A 27,009-nucleotide genomic window follows, 5' to 3' on the forward strand; every position below is an offset into this window, starting at 1 on the left:
ACGGCCCCCAGGGGCCCCAAACCGGCACCCCACCCATGCGGCGCAGCGCGGGATTGCCCGGTGCCCGCTATGGCCAGTCCGGTCCTGTCTGTACACCACTTTACTCAAAACCAATACACCACGCCCCTGCACTCTATGCCAATCTACTCTGCAACACTTCACTGTACGCCACTCTACTCTACTCTATGCCACACCATTGCCCTCTGTCACTTTAATCTCCAGCACTCTACGCCACTGCACGGCACACCAATGAACTCTATGCCCTTCTACTCTACACCGCTGCACTCTGCAACACTGTACTCTACAGCACTGCACTCTCTGCTACTGAACTCTACTCTATGCATCTCTTCTCTGCACCACTTTACTCTATGCTACTGCACTCTACTCTGCACAACTCTATGCAACTCTACTGTGCTCTAAGCCAATGCACTCTATGCCTCTACAATCTACTGTGCACCACTATGACAATATACGCTACGTCACTTCACTCTATGCCTCTTTACTCTAGTCTGCACTGCTCTACTCTATGCCAGTGCCCTCTACCTGTCTCTACTATGCACCACTGCACTCTTCACCACTACACTCTACACCACTCCAGTCTAGGCCACTCCACTCTGCACTAATCCACTCTGCACCACTCCTCCCTGAAACATTGTTCTTTACGCCAATGCATTCTATGCTACTACTCGGTACCACTCCACTCTGCCCTGCACTACTCCACTCGGTGCTACTTCACTGTACGATGAAACAATATACTCTAAGCTACTGCACTTTATGCACTTCACTTTACGCCACTCGATTCTATGCCACTCCACTCTGCAACATTTCACACAACACCAATGCACTCTACGCCACTACTCTACACCACTGCACTCTGCCCTGCACCACTCCACTCTACCCTGCACCATTCCACTCTACATCACTTCACCCTACTCTGAAACAATCTACTGTATGCCACAGCACTCTACGCCACTCTACCCCACTGTGTACCACTACAATCTGCGCCACTGCAATCAACGCTGCACCGCTTTACTCTATCCACTATACTCTATGCCGCTGGGCTCTATGCCATTACTCTATGCCACTGCATTTTATCCTGCACCACTATGCTCTACCCTGCACCACTCCACTCCACTCTTCTCTGAAACAATCTACTCTATCCCACTGCACTCCATGACACTCGACTTCATACCTCTCTACTCCACGCTACACCACTGCACACTATGCTGCGCCACTCTACGCCTTCGCACTCTACGCTACGCCACTGTATCCTATACCAATGCACTCTATGCTAATGCTGTCTACACCACTTTACTCAAAAACCAATGTACCCTGTGCCACTGCTCCTACGCCAATTACTTTGTGCCGCTGCACTGTATGCCTATAAAGTGCCTATACTCTACACTATTCTACTCTATGCCACTGCACTCAGCGCTACAGCCTGGTATGTCACTCTACACCATTGCACTCTAAGTCACTGCACTCCACGTCACTCTATTGTACTCCGCACCACTTTACTCTTCTTCACTCCTCTCTACACCACTTTATTCTGCACTTCTCTATTAGCCCTGCACTCTATACCCCTACACTCTACAGCCCTGCACTTTACACTCCTGAATCACTCCACTCTATGTCACTCTACGACACTACACTCTATGCCACTACACTCTGCATCACTCTACTCTACGCCACTGCACTATTCACCACTTTACTCTACACCACTCTACTGTACACTTCTGTTCTCTACCCTACACTACTTCAATCTACCTTGGACCACTCCACTCTGTCACTTCACTTCACTACATGCCACTTCACTCCAGGCCACTCCACTATACTCCCCTCTACAACACTGCTCTCCACGATACTCCACTCTATGATGCTCCACTCCATTAAACTCTGCTCCACTGTACCCTGTACTCTATGCAATTCTAGGACACCACTCCACTCTACGATACTCTACGCAACGCCCTCTATGCCACTTCATGCCAATGTTTTTTTTTTTTTAACTGTGGATAGTTTAATCTTTTAAGTATGTATTTATGGTGTCTCGTTTTTGCTCATTTATGGTTTGTCATGTTTAAAACCAAATGAAGATTAAGCTGAATTGAAATATTTATATTTTCTTTCTAAAATGTTTTATTGAGAAAAAAAAGAAAGACACATACAACAACAATTCATAAGAATAAAATACATCCCACCATTTGAAATTAGACATTCATTTAACATGGATGACTCATTTTATCCTAAACTAGTGAATGAGCCCATATAGACATACGACTCCATAGGCCCCTGAAGGCTTCTAGTTGATAAAAACGGATTCAATTATAACAACTGTCCGAAATAACACCCAAAACTGTCCAACCTTTGGAGGCTAATGACTAATCCATTGCATGGCAATACATAACTGAGCAGTTACAATAGCAACCATGCAAAGTCTGATATTTACGTGTGGAATATTATTGATGATACCAAGCACGATAGTACAAGTAGTCAGACCAAGAGGTATATTTACCACAATGTCACTCAGAGCAGCACAGCAAACCACCTTGCTGTGCTACAGGAAAAGGGCAGTAATGTATCCTACTTAAAAGTGGAGAAGTGTGGCTCAATGATTAGAGCGGCAGACCCTGATGCAGAGGTCGAGCCCGGGACCAGGGTTCAATTCCCTGCCTCGGTGGGTCTTGGGCTCAAAATTCCACGGACCTGATAATTCTCGCCTCGGTGCGTATTCCAATCATGGAGTCCCACTCTGCAACTCTGGGCAATAGCTTGCTTAATCTCCACAACGGCCCCCACAACGCTAAGGATGCCTGGCCTTCACCCTGGGGGTGCCCAGGAGTGGACGCCTCACTGGGAAAGCCAGGATGGGTTCCACAGCGGTATTCGTACAAGCGCCTTGAGACCCTTGCGGGTGAGTAGTGCGCTATACAAGTATCAATTTACAAATAATATGGCGCATTCCTTTATTTTTCCAGTGCTGGCACAGAATGTGCTGCCTAGTCCCAACGTAGGCACCCTTGTACTATGATGCAGGTGTGCCTGCATTGTAAGCAGATTGTTTTTGTGCAGGCAGAGACACCCTACTGCACAAAAGTAATCCCCTGAGGATTGTCCTCTTTCTGTGTGCACTGCAAAATGCAGCACACATAGAAAGAGGAAAAAGCAAGGAGAAATAAAGATATTTCTCCTTGTTACACCTCACCTGGGGAGGCTTATCATTTTAACATATTCCCAGGTCTAACAGTAATGGTGAATCTGGAAATGTACCAAAATCCATGGGTGTTGCGTGGGAACACCCATGCACCATCAATGGAACACCTCTCTGAGGCAGAATAACGCAAAGCAGAGATTTGCGATGGATTACGTTACTCTAGATTTATCAAGCCACTCAGGGCTACTATGCATGGGGGCTTTACATGGCCTTGTAAACCAAACAAATGAGTTGTGTCACTCTTGCTCCCTTCTGTGTGGCACAAAGGTGAAGCAAATCATTGGCAAATAGTGCCCTTTTTTAATTTTATATACCTGAATCGAAAAGACTTTATTTGGTATGTTAAAATGAACAATCATAAAAGCAATCACAAAACTATAAAACATAACTAAAATCGAAAAATAAAAACGGTAGCAATGACAATTCATTATGATCAAAGATTACACTATCAGAGATACATACTTAAAATGACTAAACGGCTGCCAACCAGTCTCCGAAGGGTTCATTACAGAGTCAAAAACAATACTTTTTCGTTTGTTAATTGCTTTCGAATTATAAAGTGCAACATTAAAGCATACCCTGGAGTCGTTCAGCTCAAGCAAATATTTTAAGGCAACGATATGCTTTCTAAGATCTTGTGTAAGCAATAGTGATTTTTAATAGTAACACCTAAAATTGGTATAAAAGACACAGAACAGCATAAAGTGCATAGTGCTTTGTTTGATTCGGGCGTCACAAGGACATGGGATTGTGTCAGGTGGGCAAGTTTTCATATAGGGAAAGGCAACTAAATGGTGGACAATCCAGAATCTAATCTTGTTAATAAAAAACTATGCGATACATTTAAAACATGGGTTAAATAACTTTGATAGCCCTACTTCAATGCAAGTGAGAAATAAAGTGCAACAGTGGGTCTCCCTCCCTCTCTTCTCATCCTGGCTTCCCTTTTGTAATACATAAAATTATCTTTAATAGACCATTTGGAGAATGTTAATATTGATCGGGGAATAGGCAGGATTGGCTTCTTGAACAACTCAATATAAATGAATTTAATGTAGCCAGGGGATGCACAGTTCTTTCTCCAAAGACAAACAATCTTCTATAAATGACTTAGTAAAATGAATTTCTTCTTTGGTCCAAATAGCATGCCAGTGTAATAAAGGGCAGATTGCGGTTATATCAGCTAGGTACTGTAGACCAATATCGCTTTGTACTACCTCTGTAGAGGCGGACGTAGGGAGGCACAACAGGACTTTGAGGAAACTCTTTTCCTCAGTCTGGAGGGCCTTGCTCTTAGAGTGACAGCATACCCCGCCCCGTATATACTCATTTGTTTGGTCAACGCAACCCAGAACTCTTTAAAGGCATTAGTTTACAAGCAAATGTCTACTACTAGTATTTCAAGCCCACCTCTATAACAAAGTGATTGCAGCAATTCCAAACATACAAGGGCATGTAATATAGTTTATGTAGATTCCTGAAATTCTGTAACTTTCAATTGACTGCTTTAAATACCTCATGTCTTAGTTTGACAGATCAAAATAGAGTATCTTGTTTTATTTCTGCATTAAAAGTTTTTGACCATCTAGTTTATAAATGATCAAGGCCATCAACCAGTCTTGCATGAAATATTTGATATAAGGCCCTATGGTGCAATCCTAGTCTAAAGTGAAAAAACACAAAGAACCTACCGGTCTAAGAACAGTGAGACAAAGATTGACAGAGAAACTAGAGTCCTTGGTTCAAAGAAAAACCATATTCACAGAGTGAGAAAGAATCCCATCTGCCCCCCTCAGTGGCAGAACTTCATCATCTGGGATTTACTGTAGGTTGCACGACTTGTGCAGCCAGCAAGAATTGGTGAGAAACTGTGCTTGCTTCATACCCCAGTGATTGGGACAGCCACTACTCCGCTTCAGTCAATGGTGCTGAAGATTTTCAGTGCAAAAAAGGTGAAAAAAGAAAAAATTGTTAAAATTGACTACTAAGATACTACAGACACTTTAACAAACACTATCCTAGTGTCAAATCTAAAAACAGTGCGCTGACAGTGTGAAAGAATAACTATCATAATCAATGAAATGGCAGTTTCATCGCTTATGATAGTTATTCTTTCAAACTGCCAGCGCACTGTTTTTAGATTTGACACTAGGATAGTGTTTGTTAAAGTTTCTGTAGTATCTTAGTAGTCAATTTTAACATTTGCACAATTTCTTCTTTTTTCACCTTTTTTGCACTGCAAATCTTCAGCACCATTGACTGAAGCTGAATTCATTTACTATTTAAGATGTCCAGTGAATGAAGTGTCCGCCTGATGCTAGTTGGGGCAGTTGTTAGATTATTACACAAACTATAGACTAGGGACCGAGAGGTAAGGTAGCCAGCCTCCATCTTTAATGGAGGGCACCAGAAGTTTGGGACAAGGCATTTGAACATCTTTGAGGTGGCCTAGATCAGTTCTACATGATTACATATGGGCAGTTAGATCACAGTTTCTGTGCTCCACCACAGGTTGCAAGGAGGTGGTCTGTTATTATGCATACTTCCACTGATGCACTCCTTTGACTGTACTTTGGGCCTCATTTACAAGCCCATTGCGCCGCCGATGTGTCACATTTTTTGACACATTGGCAACGCAATGGGCTTGTCCATATTTACAAGGCCGCGTAAAGTCATCCGGCGTGACTTTTCATGGCCTTGTAAATATTGGGCCCTTTCACGCATTACTCTGCGTGAAAGGGGTATTCCATGGGTGTTGCTGTGGATATTCCCACCCAACATCCGTGGAACCTGACACATTCCCAGAATTGTAGTGTTTTGTGAAGCTGGGAATGCACCAGAATCCTCCACCCTCCCCAGGGGAGGCATAGAAGTGGCGCAACGAGGAGAAACACTTATTTCTCCTTGTTTTTTCCTCTTTCCATGTGTGATGCATTCAGAGGCATGCATAGGAAGAGCAAAATGTCATCATTGATTAGTTTTTATGCAGGATGGTGTCCGTACCTGCACAAAAACAATCATCCCCAGAACACAGGCACCCTTGCAACATGACACAATGTTGTCTGCGTTGGCGCACGGCTGTTGTTTTTGCGCTGGCGTAGGAAAGATGGACAGGAATGCTCTGTATCTTGTAGATGAGGTGCATTCCTGCCCTTTTATTTTTGATGCACAGCAGCGCTGCTGTGTGTCAAAATATAGTAAACGAGGCCCTCTGTGTTAACTTGTTAGTCATTATTCTGTGGGACTAATTACATATCATTCAAGAGGGGTAGTGCAGTCAGTCGTGGCTGGCATGATTCCCGGGTGGGGTGGCACGAGGGGGGAGGTTTAATTCTAAATATGAAAATAACTTACCTTAGCGGGACCAATCCAGTCCCTCGTTGCCTCTGATCCTCACAGCCGCAGGAAGGAGGCAGCCTCCCTCTCCTTCCCTAAGCCAATCACAACGCTCTAATGGCAGTGTTGTGATTGGCTAGGACGCCAACCGCACAGGCGTCTATGGGCAGGCCATTTTCTCAAAAATGGCAGAGTGCGCATGACTGGTTTAGTCGCCCGATCCCCCCCAACCAAACCCTTCTGCTTTCTCGCAGTGTGAGAAGCAGTAACATAAAATGGTATTTATACCAGTTTATGTTACCGCTTCTCGCACTGCAAGAAAGCAGAGGGGCGACGCTCCTCCGCCCGCATATAGGAGCCGCCCCTGAGTGCAGTTTTGTAATAACCAAGAATGCAAAAAATAGAATTTGTGTTCGAATTGGTTGATCAAAAGAGGCTTTTACGCCAGTCAATCATGCGAAATGTTGTTGCAAAACTAATATGCACCAGTGCAAAGTTCTGGCCCAGGGTGATAATGGATTTCAAGCCTTTTTATGAGCCTTGGTTTGTGAGATGACCAAAATAAAATAGTCACATCCTTTTTTGAGTTCACTGGAACATGTATCAATGTGTATAAAAATTGTCAAAAGGTATGTATTTCAGATTACCGTAATCGGCCTCTGGGAAATTGTGAAATCCCCCACAATGCGTCACGCGTACTGATGGTGGCCCATCCCTTTTGGACAGACAGGATTTAAATTCGAAGCAACAGTGACAAGCATTTATCAGCACATGTATTCCCATGAAGAAACTGACTTACTGAGTGAGTGAATGAACCTTTGAGGTTCCAGTTAAACGTTATTTGCTGATCTTCAGATTTCAGTGGAAACAGAGGAAAATTCAACTTCTGCTATTCGCTGCCAGGAAACAGTTTTTGCAGATCTGAAACTGTCATGCAGACACAGTAAAACAAACACGGCTGGGTTCTTAATCAGCTAAAGTTCAAAAGGGAAAAATAAACTTATTATAAGGGGGCCTGAGATCTTGCAACGCAAGTAACTGTGGCTGATTTCCAAATTCCCAGGGAGCATGGCCCCGAGTTATCTGCCAAAACAGTGCAACATTGTCCGTAAACTTCGATTTCCAGACCAGGCTGAACTTCGTTTCATGACCTCTCCCATTATTCCAAGGCAGAAAGAAATGAACATTAGAAAAATAAAGATTGGTTTTCACAGAATGGCTGTGCCAAGGCCTTGTGCAACTTCCTCAATGCATCATGCTTGAGCAACTACCGCTGGTTAATTTGACGCTGACCATACCTCACAATGTTTAAACATCTTGCCAAGTTGTGAAAAATACACATAAACACATTTTTTTGCAACGCAGCAGAGAATGAAACTGTTTAAACATCTGTGCCTACTTTTAGAGTTCGAGTGAACTAATTTAGTGTGGTTGAACACAGTCAATCAAACAATTGTGCAAGCAAACCCTCTGGGTATTCCTTTGTCATGAAGTACTCTGATAAACAGATAAAGGTGAGATGCAGCCACTTTTTTGTATCCCAAAATAGATGTGTTCAGCATCAGAGCCCAGAGAGCTGAAAGTCTGGCACGACAAGGCATTTTTGCCTTACATTTATATCTCAACGTGCTTCAGAATTGTACTTTTAATTAAAAAATTGTGTGATGGGCCTTTTCTTTCTACCTTATACAATGTAAGATGACAAGAATGTATTACGACCTTTAAACTGAAAGAAATTCGCATAATAATAGAGTTTTATTATTTTTAGAAGTTTATCTTCTTAGCCAGAAATCTTTAAATATTATTTTTACACTGTGTCCCTCTGTTTCAGGGTGTTTCAGGAATTGGCCACAAGTACTACATTGAGTTTACAACAGATGATTTCAGAACCAGTGTAAGTATGTACACAAAATTGCGCCCGAAGGGTAATATATTCACCAGTTATTATTTCTTTTAAAAGAGCAGCACAACCAAGTATATCCAGTATAAGAAATTCTCTTTCCCATGTTCTTTTCCACCTCATTGAAAGTTTTATTTTTTACATATGCCATTCTTCTTGCTACTTGTATATGTCATTTGAGGGGAAAGGTGGGGATCTTTTTTTCTAAATCAAAGATGACTGAATGAAACGCTTGTTTCTAGGCTACTTTCTGCATTTTATCTTAGTTTTTTTTCTCTTAACTGATTTTTTTTTAGGCAGGGTTCATGGAACTTTTACAGAGAGCTGGGACTCCCAACCAGACACAGGAATTACTGGGCGGTGGGTTGAGTTGGCTCTTTATGGGCAAAGCTGGAGGGGTAGGAGTTTTTTTTTTTTTTTATAGGTAGTGGGTACCTGTCTCCAGGTTGTAGACATTCCTCAGTGTGATGGATAAGTTGGTAATGGTAACAGCTGTCCCGGGTTATCAGAAACTCATTGGTTATTTCTGTAAGAGCATAGATTTGTAGAGGCATTTTCCACCCAAGCTTTTCTGACAGCAATTATATCAAAGGTAGGATTATCCATTGGATGATGTAGCACAGCACTTGGAAAACCTGCCTTCAAGAGAGGCAATCTCTAAAATTGTATAAATAGAATTCACAGACTGGGAATATCTGCTATATATGACTTTGGAATAATTTAAAAAGGATTTGCTTTGCTCATTGTAGGGGCAGATATAAGAATTATTTAGATACATGAGGGCAAATAGATTAAAACAGGAGCGACTGTGAAACTGAAACATTAGTTCAATGGAATGATCTTATTCTGTTATTATGTGACTTAAAGCATGAATATTTAGATACATGTACTCAGGTTTGCTGAAAAAAACTTTATAGAATGTATGCCTATTTTCTATGCAATTGCTTGATAGAAATTATATAGATGAAGGTAAATTGTAGATACCTCATAGTACCCAGTTTCTCCCCTTGTGTATACATTGTAAGAATAAACCAGTTTTTCTGGGATGCAACTAGGGGGTCTTAGCTTGACATTATAGTCTAGAGAGCCATTAGTCTGAATACCAGATTCTAATACATTTTAAGAGCTCTAGACACCCAAGGGGGCTGAGAATGAGGGCAGACCCGCCATCTTCCCTGTCAGACACAGGGTTCAGTAGACCTGCGCTGAGAGGGAATACAAAGCATCACTGAGAGAGACTGTCAGTGCAGTGTGAGCTCTCTCCTGTAATGGCGAATAGAGAGTACGGTTTTGGTTCAAGACAAGAGCTGCAGAGCGTGCTGTGGGGGAGTGGCTTAAGACCAGGCATTTATCTTTAAATGGTGAAAGGCGAGGGAAAGAAAGAGGTTGGAGCAGGAGGGTTGCACAACTCCAGGTATTCTTTTAAAATAAAATATTGGCACTGGTGGAGGAGGGAGATATCCAGATGGCAAGACACAATTTATTTATTTATTTTTTAAGGTGAATTTGGCAAGGGGAGGGTCTGTTTTTTTTAAATAGTAAAATGGGCAAGGGAGAGGATGTGGCTTAAGGGTTAGAGCAGTCGACTTTGAAGCTGGGGAACCAGGTTCAAGCCTGGCGGGAGGCTCAAGCATCCTGTGATTCTGGGCAAATCACTCAATCTCCCCGTGCCTTGAAATGAATGTGTCCGTCTGTAATCCAACAGGTGCTCATGTAAAGCACTCGGATACCTTCTGGTCAAGTACGAGCTATATAAAACTGCAACAAACAAAAGAAAGGCGTGGTAGGGACGTTGAAGCCAGGTATGGTCTCTGAGCCTGGGGAAGAATAAGGCATTTAAAAGGGGCTGTATGGGTGGGTGGTAGGAGAACAGCCATTTGCTAATTTTAAAGTAATCTTAGGCAGCCGTGGCCCGTGCAGGTAAGAGCGGTGGTGCTGTGGGACCGGGTTTGGGAGGATTCGACAGTCAACCAGGAGGGAAAATTAAATAAATAATTAAATTTCCCTCGTTGTCATCTGTCGCAATCCACCCCCACAGCTCCACCATTCTTACCTGCACGGGCCGCAACTGATCATAGGGGAGGGAGGCGAACAAGGGAGGGATCCCCACATTCACACTGTTTCCGCCCCTAGTGGATTCTAATGATTAGCTGCACAGTGGAAGAGGCTTCCAGTGCAATGCATAGTATAAACTTATAGTTGAGTAGTTTTAAATAATCGTTATCTTTTTCACCTCAGTGTTTCAAGTGACTGAAGCCACCTCAAGCCCTCGATGGAAAACATCCTCTTTATTGGCCACTAACCACATAGATTTGTGTAACACTATATTACCATTAGTATGACCTCATGAAAAACAAAGCTCGGGGAACATCGTTTACCACGCAGTTTTTACACCGCAGTGTCTTTACCCCGCAGCTATTACAACGCAAGTCGTTACTACGACTTGCGCTGGATGGCGCTGTGGGATAAGGAATCTTGCAATTTTATATTGCAACACCTTCCCTACTGTTACGGGGACTGGTGTTGGAATATAAAATTATAAGATTCCTAAATCCACGTGCTACAACGCAAGTCGTTGTAACGACTTGTGTTGTAAGATTGCGTGGTAAAGGCATGCGTTGTAACAACGTATATCCACAAAGCTCTCTCTAAAATCATCCAAAGGCAGAATGGAAGAAATTATATGCACAAAACAGGTTTTCACATTAGCAAATACTGTGGATCTGGCAAAATTTTATTTTACTTAGGGCTATGGTCCACATAGCAAAACAGCTAGTGTTGTATGCTTCTCAGTCTCATGAAAATATCTTTGGTTCTTGGAAGGGGGAGGATGGAAGACAGCGGGACCACTAACAGCGTTAGTGCTGCTGGAGGGTGGGCACTTACTTCCTCGTCTCAGCTTGCATCTTTCGCCTTCATTGGAATCTTCAGTACGTGAAGAAGAGCCTGTTTGTACAAACAGGGCTGAAACGCTGAACCTGAAATCTAAACCATTGTTTGCTTTGACACAGTTGACCGAAATCTTGCATTCATCAGTACAGTGACTAAGTAAACCGTATACGTTGCTATGTGTTTTTTGTTTTCCAGCGAAAGGTTGGAACGTGCTTTGGCACTGTGTTCTTCCAGTCCCACAAACAGCGCCCAGCTGTAAATGTAAACTGTACAAACAACAAAAGCCAGAAACAAGTTAATGAAGATGATTACAATTTGTACAAACAAATTAAAGATCAGAGCAAGCCAATCACTGCAAATGAAATTCCAGGTACTGACTTATATTGCATGTCAGTAGCCTTTATTTTGTTACTTAATTCTGTTGTGAGAATCATACTTGCACTAAATAAAATCCTAACTTTAATATAGGCAATGTAAAAATGTTTGTATCGATTTTGCCGTTTTGGTGTGAATTTTTATGTATTTAGGAGGTGCTCCAAGGTTGCAAATGTTAACAAAATGTGAAAATTGACTTACAAATTGGTAAAATAATGGTCCTTCTAAATCTTTGTGTATGACAAAATCATGTATGAGTTGTCTATAATCTATCAGGTTTGTTTAGTGTTCATTGATACATGGCCGGTCTGGGAACTAGAAGCATACTGGAAACAAAATGTTGAAACCCAATTCTTTCTTTCCCTTTCACTCTTTCCATCTATCTAGTCTATTCTTTGTTTTTCTCCTTCTCTGTCTCTCTCTCTCTGCTCTCTGATCTTCTCTCTCTCTCTCTCGCTCTCTCTCTCTCTCTCTCTCTCTCTCTCTTGTCCTGAAGCCCTTTATCCCATCTGTTGCAATCATCCCTGTGTAGGTAGAGAAAGTAACAGAGCCGTCACCAGTAACCACAGGCCTTTAAAAACCGGGCTCGCCTCCAGCCCCCTAGGAAAATGCCTGATGGCAAAATGGCCATTTGGCCATGCAGTGAAATGTAAAGTACTTGAAGAGACTAGCTTTCAGAACTGAATTTTTTTGGGGTACTTTACCATGCATGCATTACTATGTTTAAGAGAAGCATGACTTTGTAAAAAAAAAAAAGAGTTTAAAAAAATCATGGGATCTGGTGATGGGTATCTGGGGATATATTGAAGTACCAAAGATAAGCCTCTAGATCTCCAAGACATAAACACAAAACAGAAAAGTGAAACACTAAACCCTAACAGCCCAACAAGAGATATAGGGCCATATGTATCAAGGCAAATGGGTTCGCAAACGCCGAAATTCGCAGAATTCCGGCGTTTGTGAACCCATTTTCGCTAAATGGTATGTATGAAACCTATTTGATGCGAAATAAGGAATCGCTAAATTTGCCATTCCTTATTTTGCGATTGCATTTAAGGAATTGCAAATTTTGCGATTCCTTATATGCAATGTATCAAGGGAAAAAACATTCCAAAATGTCATTAAGGAATCGCAAATTACCACCAAATTCTAGTTGGTGGTAAGTTGCGAATTCTTTTAAAAAAGCATTTTTTTAAAAATCAAAAGGTGCCATGTGACGCTCATACATGCCCTTAGGGCACGTATGTGCGCCATATGCGCACACATGTCATTTTCAGGGGTGCAGCAGGGTGTTCTTGAGACACCCCTGCACCCCTGAAAATATTCACAATTTGCAATTAGCAAATTGCGATTCGCAATTTCCCCTTCATTCCTATGGGCCTCCTGGCCCATTGAAATGAATGGGAAATTAGTCCTTAATTGCGATTAGCAATTTGCTAATCACAATTATGGAATTTTAAGGAATCGCTAAAAAGAAGCGATTTTCTACATACATACCATTTTGCGATTTCTAAATAGCGATTCCTTAAAAATTGCTATTTAGGAATCGCAAAACGGAATGTTGATACATATGGCCCATAGACTACATACTCACATAGGGTAGGGTGTTAAAATATCGATTACAAAAATATAGCTGACATAAATATCGTTGTAAAAATATCGTTTACAAAAATATCGACACCCTATACTTAAACAGGTAAGTACATAAATATCGACTCCAAAATATCGTTGTAATTAATATAGATGTAAAAAATATCGACTTTTTAAAATAATTAAAATTACATTAAATAATAAATAAATATGAGTACTATTAACAAAATACATTACATTACTTTTATTTTTTAACTATTTCAAAAAAATTTACTACACTTTTTAATTATAAACTGAATAAATGTGGACATATAAATTGATTTTACACATTACTTTATATAACAACAATAATACATACATATAATTAAAATACCCCTTTACCCAAAAACCCAAAACTGACCCTGAACCCTAAAAATACCCCTTTACCCAAAAACATTTTCACTAAAAAAATCCTGTACACACACCTAAAATTAAATAAAAAATTAACATAATTAATTACATAATTATTATTCAATTAACTAATTGAAATTAATTATCTATTATTTATTACACTATTTATATTCATTTAAAACATTAATTAATCTATTATTTCATTATATTTAAATACCCCATTACCCAAAAACTGAAAACTGACCCTGAACCCAAAAAATACCCCTTTACCCAAGAACTGAATACTGACCCTGAACCCTGAAAATACCCCTTTACCCAAAAACTGAAAACTGACCCTGAACCCTAAAAATACCCCTTTACCCAAAAACTGAAAACTGACCCTGAACCCTAAAAATACCCCTTTACCCAAAAACTGAAAACTGACCCTGAACCCTAAAAATACCCCTTTACCCAAAAACTGAAAACTGACCCTGAACCCTAAAAATACCCCTTTACCCAAAAACTGAAAACTGACCCTGAACCCTAAAAATACCCCTTTACCCAAGAACTGAAAACTGACCCTGAACCCTGAAAATACCCCTTTACCCAAAAACTGAAAACTGACCCTGAACCCTAAAAATACCCCTTTACCCAAAAACTGAAAACTGACCCTGAACCCTAAAAATACCCCTTTACCCAAAAACTGAAAACTGACCCTGAACCCTAAAAATACCCCTTTACCCAAAAACTGAAAACTGACCCTGAACCCTAAAAATACCCCTTTACCCAAAAACATTTTCACTAAAAAAATCCTGTACACACACCTAAAATTAATTAAAAAAATAACATAATTAATTTTAATAATTATTATTCAATTAACTAATTGAAATTAATTAACTATTATTTATTACACTATTTATATTCATTTAAAACATTAATTAATGTATTATTTCATTATATTTAAATTACTTCCCACCCTACTCCCCTATAAACCCACAACCCGCTACGGAACTATTAATACTAAATTCAACTGAAAATACATTATTAAATAATAATATACTACTAAAAATACTACTTTGACTACAAATATTCATTAAAAACACTACATTACTTATAATTATTTAAAAAACGATATTATTGTAAACTATGTTTTTGTAAACGATATTTATTACAACTATATTAATGTTAACGATATTACTTACCTGTCTGTCGATATTCTGGTCAGACGATATTTTTGTCATCGATATTTCTTCCTGTAGATATTTTTGCAGCGATATTTAGGTAAGTCGATATTTTTACGACGATATTCCTGCTCTGTACCCTCACATAGATAAGAAGCATGGTTTGGATAATGGAGTCATTGCCCACTGCATCTTCAACACTGTCGCAAATACCAGACTCCACGGTAGGAACTGCAGAAGCCTCCCAGAACATCCATAGAAGGAACAAAGACGCAGTGTTAAGGAGGAGATGAGGGGGCAGATGAGCTCTCTGAGAGTACCACAACATTGCAAAAAAGAAAGAGGTTATTGGTAAACCTAGGGCCACATATATGAAGTATTTCTGTTTGCGGCTGGTAAAATGCATTTTGCCATGTACAGAGGCAAAATGTGACTCTGTGACTTGTTACTGAATCACATTTTGCTTTTGAGATTCAGTATTAGGAAGGGGCGTGTTTAGGATGTTCCTTCCTAATACGGAAAACCCCTAGTATGTATGATGTTTTGCGGCCGGGAATGCGGTCGCAAAGCATTCGCAGTTACCACCAACTTCAAGTGGTGGTAACCCATTCGCAAATGGGAAGGGGTACCATTGGGACCCTATTCCCTTTTGAGAATGTGGGCAACAATATTTTTTAAGAGCAAGTAGCTTTTCATTTTTATTTTTTAAATGAATCCCGTTTTCCTTTCAGGAAGACAGGCTGCATTACAAAAAAAAATTGCTTTATTTAAAAAGCAATCGCAAACATGGTGGTCTGCTGACCCCCGCAGGCCACCATCCCTGTGATAGTAGCCATTCACAATGGGTGGCAAATTGTGACCTGCCTCATGAATATTGATGAGGAAGATCCATTTGCGACCCACGGCAAATCGCTAACAGTGTCAAACACACATGGCAGTTTGGGATTTTCTAATAGTGAATCGCTAAAATTCGCAATTAGGAAAGCGCAAATGCAAGATTTTGTACATCTCGCCTCTAAACTCATTGGCTTTGCGATTACTTGCAGTAACCACGTCCGCACCTGAGAAGTGTAGGTATGAGTTTTGTGCTTTTGAATCCCGTAAACCTATTTGTTATCACTGAAAATGAAACAAGAAACATTTTGAACCAGAGGTGCATTATCTGTCCATACAAGACGTCATCAAGAGAAAATGGACATGATGCAATACAATGTAATAAAAAGGCATTTATTGTAAGAAAAGGGACTGAGGAAACAAATGCAGAAATCAATCTGTTTCAATAGACTGTTAAGATCTCTAACAAGAGCGGAAACAGTTGGATGGGAAGAAGCAGTATTTCATGAAGTACCTACTGAGGTGCCATAGATTTTGAGGTTTTGTTGCAATGCAGTGCAGCAAGATTCCTTGCGGCAACAAAGAAATGAGCAGAAATTGTCCATATTATGAGCGTTGTCTTAGGCGATAGGAATGAGTCATGTAAAAGGAGCCAAAAAGGTGACGTGTAAGCTATCGTTATGTTATATTTATTAATCTTGTAGAGTGCTTGCATACCCATGGGGCGCCTTGGCGCTAGCTGAGAAATGTACAAGGAGGGAGCAGAAAAAAAATGATCAAAGAGAAAAAAGCCAAGTTTTAAGAGATTTCCTGAAGGCAAGCAGCTTAGGGATGGTTTTAATGTACAAGGGAAGGGCAATCCAGGCTTCAATTGCCTCAAAGACAAATCCTCTCCCTCTACACTTCAGACACCTGAATCTATCTGGGAGTCTACAAGTAGATATGGCACATACCTGAGAGAGGCATTCGACCAAGGCAGTTGGGCCACCCTGGGACCACCTCAACCGCCAGGGATCTGAGATCCTTGGTGGTGGTGCCACAGTCATGAGGCCACAATATCCTTGGTGGGCCGCTGCGTCCCTGCTGAATATATTACGAGTTTCCTCACCGCTACACTTTTCATGGCGGTGCAACCGCTATGAAAAGTGTTGCGGTGAGGAAAAAAGGGGGCCCTACAGCCTCTGCACCATGGGTTGCTTGAAGGGGAGGGGGGGGGGGGCACATGTTGTAACCCCCTGTGTGCATGAACCCCAGTACCTGCACGGTTTGGACTACAGCGGACCATATTTCATAGGCACTGTGGTGGAAATGCCAAAGAACAACCCGTCAGACAGAAGAAAACTCCTAATCTGGAGGACGATTTAAACATGGGCTTGGCGGTGCGGGTAGGTCCCGCCCTCGCATCGCCAAAATCATATTGAGGCCCATAAGACTTTGAACGCTACTCTAGGTTTAGAGTTCGAATTGGACTAAACCAGGCAGGCCAGATAAATGTTAAAAGTTAAAGAGGGTGGAACTAATGGGTGACTTTTGTGATACTACACAGACACCCTTCTTGGAGATGAGGAAAGGCTCTATGCTGCTTTCTCCGAAGACGTCACCTGGGGGTTTTAAGGTGTAATGTCACATGATTAATAGGATGGTCCCTTTAAACAAATGTGTTTATTTATTTTTCTTTTATTGAACTTGTATTGCGCACAGCTACCCGCAATGGGTTTCCCGGCGCCAGGGACAGACTGGAGAAGAAAAAGCAATTGCTGAGAAAAAAAGAAAAAGGAAAAACAAAACAGAAGAACTTAGAACAGAAAAGTCTTCAATTTTTTTCGGAAGGCCAGAAGACTGGTTTCTGTTTTTAGTGCCAACGGGAGAGCATTCCACATCTTGGGTCCCAGATATGCGAATGAGCGGCCTCCCATTTTTGCCAGTCGGATTCTAGGAATCACGAGATTGCCATTATTGGAGGACCTAAGGGGGCGGCCAGGCAAATATGGCTGAGCAAGATTGTGCAGGTAGATGGGAGCAGAACCACACGGTCAGAAATTTTTAACCAATGAAGGTCACGCAGGGCTTGCATTGCGGACGTTCTCCGTGGAATGTAATGGTCTTTTGACTGTCAGAACGACCATCTCAGGTATTGGAAAACCAATAATTGGTCTACCCCATTAAAGTGTGCAGACAAGTCATACAGTATCACCCACCAGTCATCGGTACAAAAATAGGCCTGTTAATCCCCTCCCCCACTTCAGACACCCTTAGCTGGGAAAAACCTCAAATCGCAGACCTCGATCTGTGAGGGCAACATGATATCAAACTGGTAAAAACAATATACTAAATGTGCTACATAGAATCACTTAACATAACGTTTCATAAAGTTGTATAATAAAATAATTTCATTTTCGGTAATCCAGTCAAAACAGCGTTTTACATGTTAGTTCTTGTTACAGGTACAAACTCAAAACAAAGATATTTTCTCCTCCACCGCCTGAGCCAAGAGTTTCTCTGATTAAGTTCCACAACCCAATTAAATATTAACCAATTATTTTATCATCTTTCGCACCACTTGTCTTGGTTAAATTCATTTTACATCCAAACTGGTTAAGAGTTAAAATGTATGCATTATCAAGGAGCGTGAAATCTGATTCCTCTTTAGGGCATGTTAATTTCCTCAACATCTTTCGAACAAATGAAGTATTTCGAAGGTTTTTGCACGTGACATCAATAAAGTACAATTTGTAACTGCTCGAAATTGAAAACACGCTACAAAGGCAGAAAGGAGAATCGCCTTACCAATGCTTCTTTTATTTCCTCCCCTTCAGACAGTTTTGGGCATGTTGATCCTTCCCATGAGCCCCTGCGGGACTTGGCTCTTGCTGGAAGCAGTTTGGTGATGTGGGAAAAGTCAACTGAGAACCGGCATTACAATATGGCTCAAATAAAGAGTGTTAAGCAATGGGTAAGAGACGGAGGCTTGGAATTATTTTTGCTACACGTATATTTTTAATGGGTTAATTTCTGACATGAAATCAGCAGATATGAGGAAAAGTGTTTTGCTAAAAACAAGTTTGTTGAATCCCTGTTTTGTTTGGTTGTGATAAATAATGACTTTTTCATTTGGCAGTAACAATCATCTGACTTGTTCTTGCGTCTATCCATTCCTGAATCAATGGCACACGTCATATCAATAACAGGCATATCATTGGATGAATTAGACCTGTGGGAATGTTAACCGTGATCTGATTGTTTTTGCCCAGAAACAAAACCTAGCGCCCAAAAAGGGAAGCGGCCTTAACAATGCGGGCTGAGCCATGCATGCCGTCTCCCCACAAGCGGAACCATGCTTGCCTTAACCATGCATATGCTTTAATCACGCATGTGCATTGTTAAGGCAGTTTGCGGTCTAGATGTGTAGATGGGTTGCAAGAGAAACAGGAAGGGCCCCTGGACGCGGTATGGTAAGTGGGGCTGGGGATGGGTTTTGGAGGAGGGGGTTGTAGTTTTTAGGGCTGGATTTCGGGCTCAGGGTAGCGTAGTTTTTAGGGCTGGGAGCCGGATTTTAGGGCTCAGGGTGGGGGGGGAGGGGGTAGTTTTCAGAGATGGGGTCAGCTTGTAGGGCTCAGGGTGGGGTGGCTGGGTTCGGGTTAGTTTATAGTGCTGGGGGCCAGAATTTAGGGCTCCAGCCGTGAGCCTGGGGCCGGGGCATTTTTGCAACATGGGGTCCGAAATATAGGTCTCAGGGCGGGGTGGGGGAGAGACAGTTTTTAGTGCAAGGGTAGTTTTAGGGCTCAGGATCGGGGGCTGGGGTTGGGGTAGGTTTTAAGACATGGCGGCAAGTTTTAGGGCCCATGGCGGGGGAAGGGTCCTGTTTAAGGGCTTATCAATTTTCAGGGCTAGGAGAAGTTTTAGGGCAAATGCATCTTCACCATGCATTCCTTTACTAATCATGCCTTTACCACAAATCTGCGTGGTAAAGGCATGCGTGAGAAAGGAATGTGTGAAAAACTCCTTAAACGCAGCGCGAATTCCACTGTGGTGTGCGATTTCTAATGAGTGGGCGGGGCTGCGTCGGCCAACGGACGTGCGCAGCACTAGCGAGGCAGTGCTTGCGATGGCAGTTGGCCGACGCGAGCCCCGAAGGGGTTAAGACGCATTCATTGTTGGGACTGCGTTGTTGAGGCACACACAGTTTCTATCATATTGCACATCAAGACTGTTCAGACTTGATTCAGAAAGGGCTTCCACACTTGTGGAGGAGGCCCCACAGTTGTGGTGGGGCCTCAGAGTCGTGGTGGGGGCCCCACAGTAGTGGCTGGATCTCCGCATTGCAGGTTCTCATTACGGAGGTCCTCCCACGAGTGTGGACCTCCCGCCATGACTGCTGGGCCTCCACCACGAGTGCGGAGCCACTTAGCGAACCCGGCGTGCAATGCTTAAATTGTGCCGATGGTTGCAGGTAGTAAGCACCGGCAAAGAAAACTTAAAACAGAGAAATATGGAGTAAGAGGGCGATAGGACAAGGGGGAAATGAATAATATTTTATTTCCTGTAATAATCCTTCCTACTGATATACAATGAACAGAGGTATTGTAGGCTAAGTAGGGAGCTTACAAGGTGACTGCATGACACATTGCCTGTATGACTGGCAGAATGGACTTCAATATTAATCCGACTCCTTGAGTAAAAGGATATTGAGCATATTGAGCAGTTAATATTGTCTAACTAGTGCTAGACCGCCACTCAGATCTACCCTAAGCCTTGAAACATTAGCTTTAGGCAAATTCAGTTACCCTGGGACCTACCCATCTTCCACTCAGTCCTCATCCCTGGTGGGAATGGGCAACATCCAGCAGAGGGGAAACCTCCATTAAGCTTGAAGTGGAACATGTCTCAAAACTGAAAAATCAGTGTATCAGATAACCACAGCTGGAAGAGGGCGAGCCATGATCTGCATATTTACCACCTCAGAGAGGGTCATAACCGTGCCTTCCTAAGAAGAAGAGACCGTTCCACTCCATGTGTATAAAATCAGCGTTGCTGGATTGTGTTAATGTCAGACTAGGTCTGCATTGTGGATCCTTGAAGCTGTGTAATCATTTCCAGAGTACACATCTTTTCAAACCATCATCAAAAGCCTAGAGCCTAGCGATATGTCCTTGGTAAATCCTGGATATGTTTTTCAGGTCTCTAGGTCAGAATCCCAGGCTCATCTCTCACAGGCGAGTAAATCCACAAATCACCCGCTCACTATGACAGAGTATTTGGGGAATTCAAGAGTTTTGAAAATGTGTTGAACCCCAGTGGAAGCGGCCAAAGTTAGCATTTAGCAATGACTGAAGCTCATTAAACGTGTCTCTGATCCTGTGATATTCATACACCTCATAAGTGGAGGATTCCATCCTTTCAATGAGTCTGACTTTGGTCAGGAAAACATAAATTGGCTAAAACATTTTACAGACGGGTGTATTTCAGAGCCGTACCAGAAACGTTGAGTATGTCAGACATGAACCCAATACTGGTTGGGTGCCAGGAAGAGTCCAGATATATCTGACCAATGATTTGGCAAAAGAAAAATTGCATGCAGCTGCCTAATCAATCTCAACATGTAGCAGGGTTCAGCAGCCATGAACCAGTACAAGTGCCTGTCATGGACACAGAGTGCACACTGCATATAAAAACTAGTCGGCATGCCTGGACTCATATAAACAGCCCTCGCAGCAGGCGGACAAGGCACTAGTGTAGCTTATCAAGTACTTAAATTGAGAAGAAAGCTCAGTTGAGAGCTCCATGAACAGTAGCATAGGTATTGCTGTTACTTTACTAGTGGACACCTTCTTCAATAACAACAATGGGGGTTTAATCCATCTCTCCACCATTGCCTCAACATCTTGTAGGGTACCGATTTGGTTCTCTTCAAACATCGCTCTGACATAAGTCTAAACAATGATTTCTAGATATTTTATCCCGATTGGACACCAGCGAAAACAAGAAACCTGGTCAGCCAAGCCTGACTTCGAAGGGGGAAGAGTTTGGACTTACTTCTGAAGACATGCAGTCTAGACAGTTTCCTAAACATTGTTATATCAGGGATAATCCATGGAGTTTGAGCATCAGAGTTCCTCATATAAACAACATATCATCTGCATTTGTAATAAGCTCCTGTCTGAATAGTATGGCCGTGGTTTAGGAATGCTTGTCTTTATCCCAAGGGCTCTTCTACACCCCACCCCAAGACTTAGGGAAGGGTTCTCAATTGTCGGCACTCCGGCCTTACGGGAAACATACATGACCTTCAACATAGCAAGTAGGATATCCCCAATGCTCCTTTTCCTGAGAACCACCCACAGACACCAGAACCACGAAAGTCAACATTCTCTATATCATGGTACACTGCAACCACAGTGAGATCATGGTATACTTGGGCTCTCATGTAAAAAGTTGATGAAGGTAGGGTGCTTGAACTTGCCAGGCACAAAACCAGATTGATCTCAATGACTTATCAGAATATAAGGGTGATGATGGCTTTTAAAAGCTGCATCTGCCCCCCCATATAAAAATGTTCAAAAGCAAGATGTTAGCTGCCCCTAGAAAATTATCTGACAAAACACATAAGCTAGAACTGCTGTTATTGCTTGCAGAAGGACATGTAAAAGTCAATTGCTGGTCTGCTGGTGACCACCTCTTAGTACAGAGGTTTTCACAACATCCAGGGTAATAGGCAACACCCATGTAATGTCATTCAGAGAGGGAAGACTTATCCATTCAGGAATTCTTCTGGCTGACAGACAGAGGTTTGTAAATAAAGTAAATGTAGATGGCATAGCTTTCCTTCCTACTCAGTATAAAGTATAAAGGTCCTTATAAAAGGAGTCGAATATATATATTATAGTTGCATGTATATGATTGAGTTTTTACTTCTACATGATTCAAAGATATTTTATGTATACCATACAAACTTTAGGTAATGCTCCACACACTGATTTGAATGATTGGCTTTTGTATATTCTGCTAGTTGTTGCGACCTGATCAACTAAGTTTGATATATCGTGTTGTGGTGGGGGAGGGTGTGGTTATTCCCCATTGATGATTTTTGGGTTTCAGTGTAGGGTACTATGCAAGTGCATTCTTGTCTGGTTGGTTAGGGTGATCTGTGGAGGCTCATGTTTAGGATGGGATCATCTCACCCTGGCATTGTCCTTAGGCTATCAGCCCTTATTTAATTCTAGCAGTGGTTGAGGTCCTGCAGAAATACTGTATGACGGTGACGTCCTAATGTGTTCTACATGCTTTACTTCTTCCTCTCAGCCGGGGCTACTGCAGGTAAGAATGGTGGGGCAGCGGGGCAATTTCGAGACACAACCATGAGGGGAAATTTAATTATTTATTTAATTTTCCCTTGTGATTGTCTCTTGAAATCACCCCCCCCCCCACCCTCCGCACTCGGCCTCACCGCTTTTACCTGCAGCAGCCGTGGCTGCTTCCTGTAACATTTTCTGGGGATCCTAGGCTGCTTGTGGAGGTTTTGGATCGGAGCCAAGCTTGAGGAATCCCATTTAGGTGAAACTTTGTGTTGCACCACAATCCTACATTTTTCAATATGAATGATTGTGGTATCACAATCCCAAACCTTTTCAATATGAATAACATTTGCATTGTAAACAATTCCAACACAGTTAATGCCTGTCATATCATAACATGTTTCCTCAAGATGTTTTTTCCCTTTTTCTTTCTTGATAGATTTTTTTTAAACTACTTCTTCCCCCTCCTCCTATTTTTTCTTTTTTTGCTTTACCAAACAGAATATAGAACCACCTTCTGATCATTCTACCCTGGGTCCACAATAGCCATTTCCCTCACATCACTGCTTGTCCTTTTTGCTTATCAGAATGGTGTGAACCAGCATCCTTCTTCACTCCACTACCATGCTTTCTCATCCAAAACTGTGTTTACTTGTCACTCTTTTGACATATATTTATATTTTTTCTTTTTATTATTTTCCCTTACGGCCAATTATTCTTATGTACTCCTTGCCCCTGCACACTCTTCCCCAACCTACTTACATTTTCTTGTTTTATTTCCTCTCTCTGGCCTCATACCACTCTTGATGTCTGGGCCCAATATGTTTTACATTAAGTATAAGAAACATCCCACTGCAACTGGTGTTTTTTTCTGCTTTGCCCTAAATCGCATGCCCTCATAATGTTTTTCTTTTTATGAAATGTGAAAACTTTTCAGCAGTTTTTCATTATCATTATCCCAGACCTGCGGTTCGATATCACGATTATACATTGTGACCGAAATGCCTTGATTATCATTAAATGTACCTTTCACAAGGATGGTTCTGCATTTTGGTGTATCACCAGAGTGAGTTAAACCCAGAGGTTTGTTGAATCTTTACTTTGGTGTGTTTTATGGAAGACAACCATTATGCTCTACAGCGAGAGACAGATCAGAGTTCATTAAAGCAACCATCATTTGAAATCGTTAAGGCTGCCAGCCACCACAGGACCCTAGTTGTTTACATTTGACTTTCAGGTGTGTTTCTATGGTTTCTGGTTCTATTTTTCCTGCCTACAATGTTGGTGCTGGTCTAGACAGTTTTAAGGTCATGATCTACTCATGATTAGGGGTGGGCGAATAGTTCCACTCCATTGGCGAAGTTCGCTGAGTTTTGACTACTCCGCGCTCTGTGCAGAGTTCCAACAAACTCTGCGAAGTGACGTGGAGTTTTTTTGTCTCGAGTGGCTTAGCAACGTTAAGTTGGTGAGCGCTTGCGCGAAAAAATCACGCCAATGAGATTTCTCAACACCCTCGGTCGCAGCAGGTTACGACCGCTCGTGTTGAGAAATCTGCTGCTCGTGTTGAGGAAGCTGCTGCTTAAATAGAATGTCTACGAAGTAAAACTCTGCGAACTCCACCCAGGCCTACTCATGCTGGACACTGAGTAAAACAATGTCCTTGGCGTTTAAGTCCCATTGGTACTGCTCACAAACATCTTTACACTTGACTTCTATTTATTCCATATAAAACTGTAGTTGAGGATTACAATATAGTTTTGTCTTGGGGAAAGAAGGCATGACAACAACAGTTGTGGCAAAGATGAACCTGAACAGTGTTATCAGGACTGTACTGTCGGTGCACAAATGCTAAAGGTTCCACATTTTCTTTACATGCACTACTGGGGTCTTTGGGATGCCTCATAAAGTAGAAATGTCATAAATGATCGTAATGATTATTTAACAAATCGCTATTTCCCCTAGGCGAGAAGAGATGACTTCATCGACTTTGATTACAATATCCTCCTCCATGAAATTCCAACAGAGGTGAGGTGTTAGTCTGAATCCTAAAGTTTCCTTTGCAGACTCTTGCTGTTACAAATGGGAGATCAACTCTTTTTTATTTTGTTTTCATAGGAAATAGTTCCATGTCACATTCGTGTGTTCTGGTACCCCGGTGTGCCTCTGAAGGTGAAGTACGAGTGTTTCCCAGTGTTTCCCAGTGAAGGTTCTGAAGAAGGAAGCACGGGATCACAATCAGAAGAAGGATCAGCTTTTTATGGAAATTTTTAGTCACAATGTTTGGGTTTGGGGAAAATTGGGAGACTAATATATATATGCTAAATAACAGAGGACTGATTATATATCAACAGAATAGCAAATCGGCATTGCTGCAGTTCCTGGAGATATATCATAATGCAATGATCAATGCAGGTGTTTGACTATGAAAAACATTGACATTTATGTAATATTTGGTAAATATTTGGAATTTGAATACGAAAGGTAAAGGCTGAAAATACGAAGACCTTTCAACACAAAGTTGAATTACAAAGCAGTAAAAGTGCATGCCAATTTCACAAGAAGGTATGCAGAAAATCTTTCTAGTATGTTAATATCTCATTGCACTCCTGAACTAAAAATGCCTTATTGTAACAGAAATGGAAAGTAAAGAGACCGTCATCAATAATTGCTTAACAAGAGATACTTTGTCTCACTTTTAAAAAAAGATGAATGTGCTACAACACATTTTTGTGAATAAATATAAACTATGTGATCCATGTTGGTTACCCTCACTACAATAGTAGGATAAACTGTTTAACAAAAAGCCAAACCAATATATTTTCAAGCTCCAACTTTATTTCTTGGAAGCAGATAACATATGGTGGCTTGAGCTGTGAACATACACTATTGCGAATTAAATATAAACATAGGTCCTCTTATAAGACGACCTATGCTCTGTTCAGAGTTACAGCCTCCACTCCATTTTATGCTTCGATGAACAATTCTCAAGTTGAGGTCCTACAATGCCCACCATTGGCTCTACACATTTTACAATATGATAATAACCCGTTGGATGGTGCTGAGAAAGGAATAAAGATCGGCAGTCTTTTATTTCTACTTGGCGTCACTAAAACAACCATACCAATGTTCCATGGCTCCAAAGGGGTTCCTCAGCAGGTTTCTATCCTTGTTCATCAGGGGCTATATTATGCTAGAATAGTGCCACTTATTTCATTGACTCAATCTTTTCTTTCCTGCCTTTCTCTGCTTCTTGTTCTATAACACCCCCTCCCCCTACACACACACACACACACACACACGCACACTTCTAGTTGTATGTCAGAGTGTTGTATAATGAAATATTGCTCAACATAACTATCATGTCCTGAATATCGTTTACAAATATATTTTCCCACAGTTGTAGAATTTCTATCACTAACTCCAGTGGGGCGCCATCTTTGTAGAGGATAATTATGTAATTCTGATAAAGTGTTTCTGATCCCACACTCCACCTCTATCATTGTCAGTTTATGAATATATGTGTACGCTATGTCTTCAGTCCAGACTTTTATTTGGTACTATGTGCACCCACAATTGTTCATCCTTAGACTTCCAGAGCAAGCATTTGTGAGTCAGGAAGTGTATTTCTCCTTGGACCATGTCCACAACACTGAAATATGTCATGGATCATTGAAAACTGTCTACTTTATTCCATCATGTCATACAACGTTTACTGTGTTTTATGTGTCCATTATACCGCACTGAGAACCAGTCAGCACTTTGTAAAGCCAATAAATTATAATTCAATCAACTCCGTGGATCTCTGTGACATCATATTATTGGTGGCTTACGTAAAAATAAGCTCTGTGTTGACTTTTGTACAAGGATGGCGAGTAGGGTTTTGGTTGAAGTGTCTCTCCATGAAAGGTTAGGCAAGGCTATAATAGTTAAAACGTCAGTGTACTGCACATACACATTACCGAGTAGGCCTAACACACTTTGCAGTGTCTTTGATGTGGATTGGTTCTTCATCATACTAAGGAGGAGTCA

The 27,009-nt window shown here is 41.5% G+C and overlaps 1 protein-coding gene across 1 annotated transcript in view; it reads left to right on the top strand.

The window, feature by feature from the left end:
- LOC147683817 (retinoic acid receptor responder protein 1-like) overlaps positions 1-26,770 on the top strand; it is a 54,971-nt gene extending 28,201 nt beyond the window's left edge. The window contains exons 2-6 of the mRNA XM_086944221.1: positions 8,379-8,441; positions 11,535-11,709; positions 18,505-18,641; positions 24,943-25,005; positions 25,096-26,770. Coding sequence (XP_086800347.1) covers positions 8,379-8,441; positions 11,535-11,709; positions 18,505-18,641; positions 24,943-25,005; positions 25,096-25,251 — 594 coding nt within the window. The 3' untranslated portion in view covers positions 25,252-26,770. The remainder of the gene's footprint in view (positions 1-8,378; positions 8,442-11,534; positions 11,710-18,504; positions 18,642-24,942; positions 25,006-25,095) is intronic.
- Positions 26,771-27,009: the final 239 nt, after the last annotated feature.

Source organism: Lissotriton vulgaris, chromosome 11 (genome assembly GCF_964263255.1).
Source record: "Lissotriton vulgaris chromosome 11, aLisVul1.2, whole genome shotgun sequence".
NCBI classification, from domain to species: Eukaryota; Metazoa; Chordata; class Amphibia; order Caudata; family Salamandridae; genus Lissotriton; species Lissotriton vulgaris.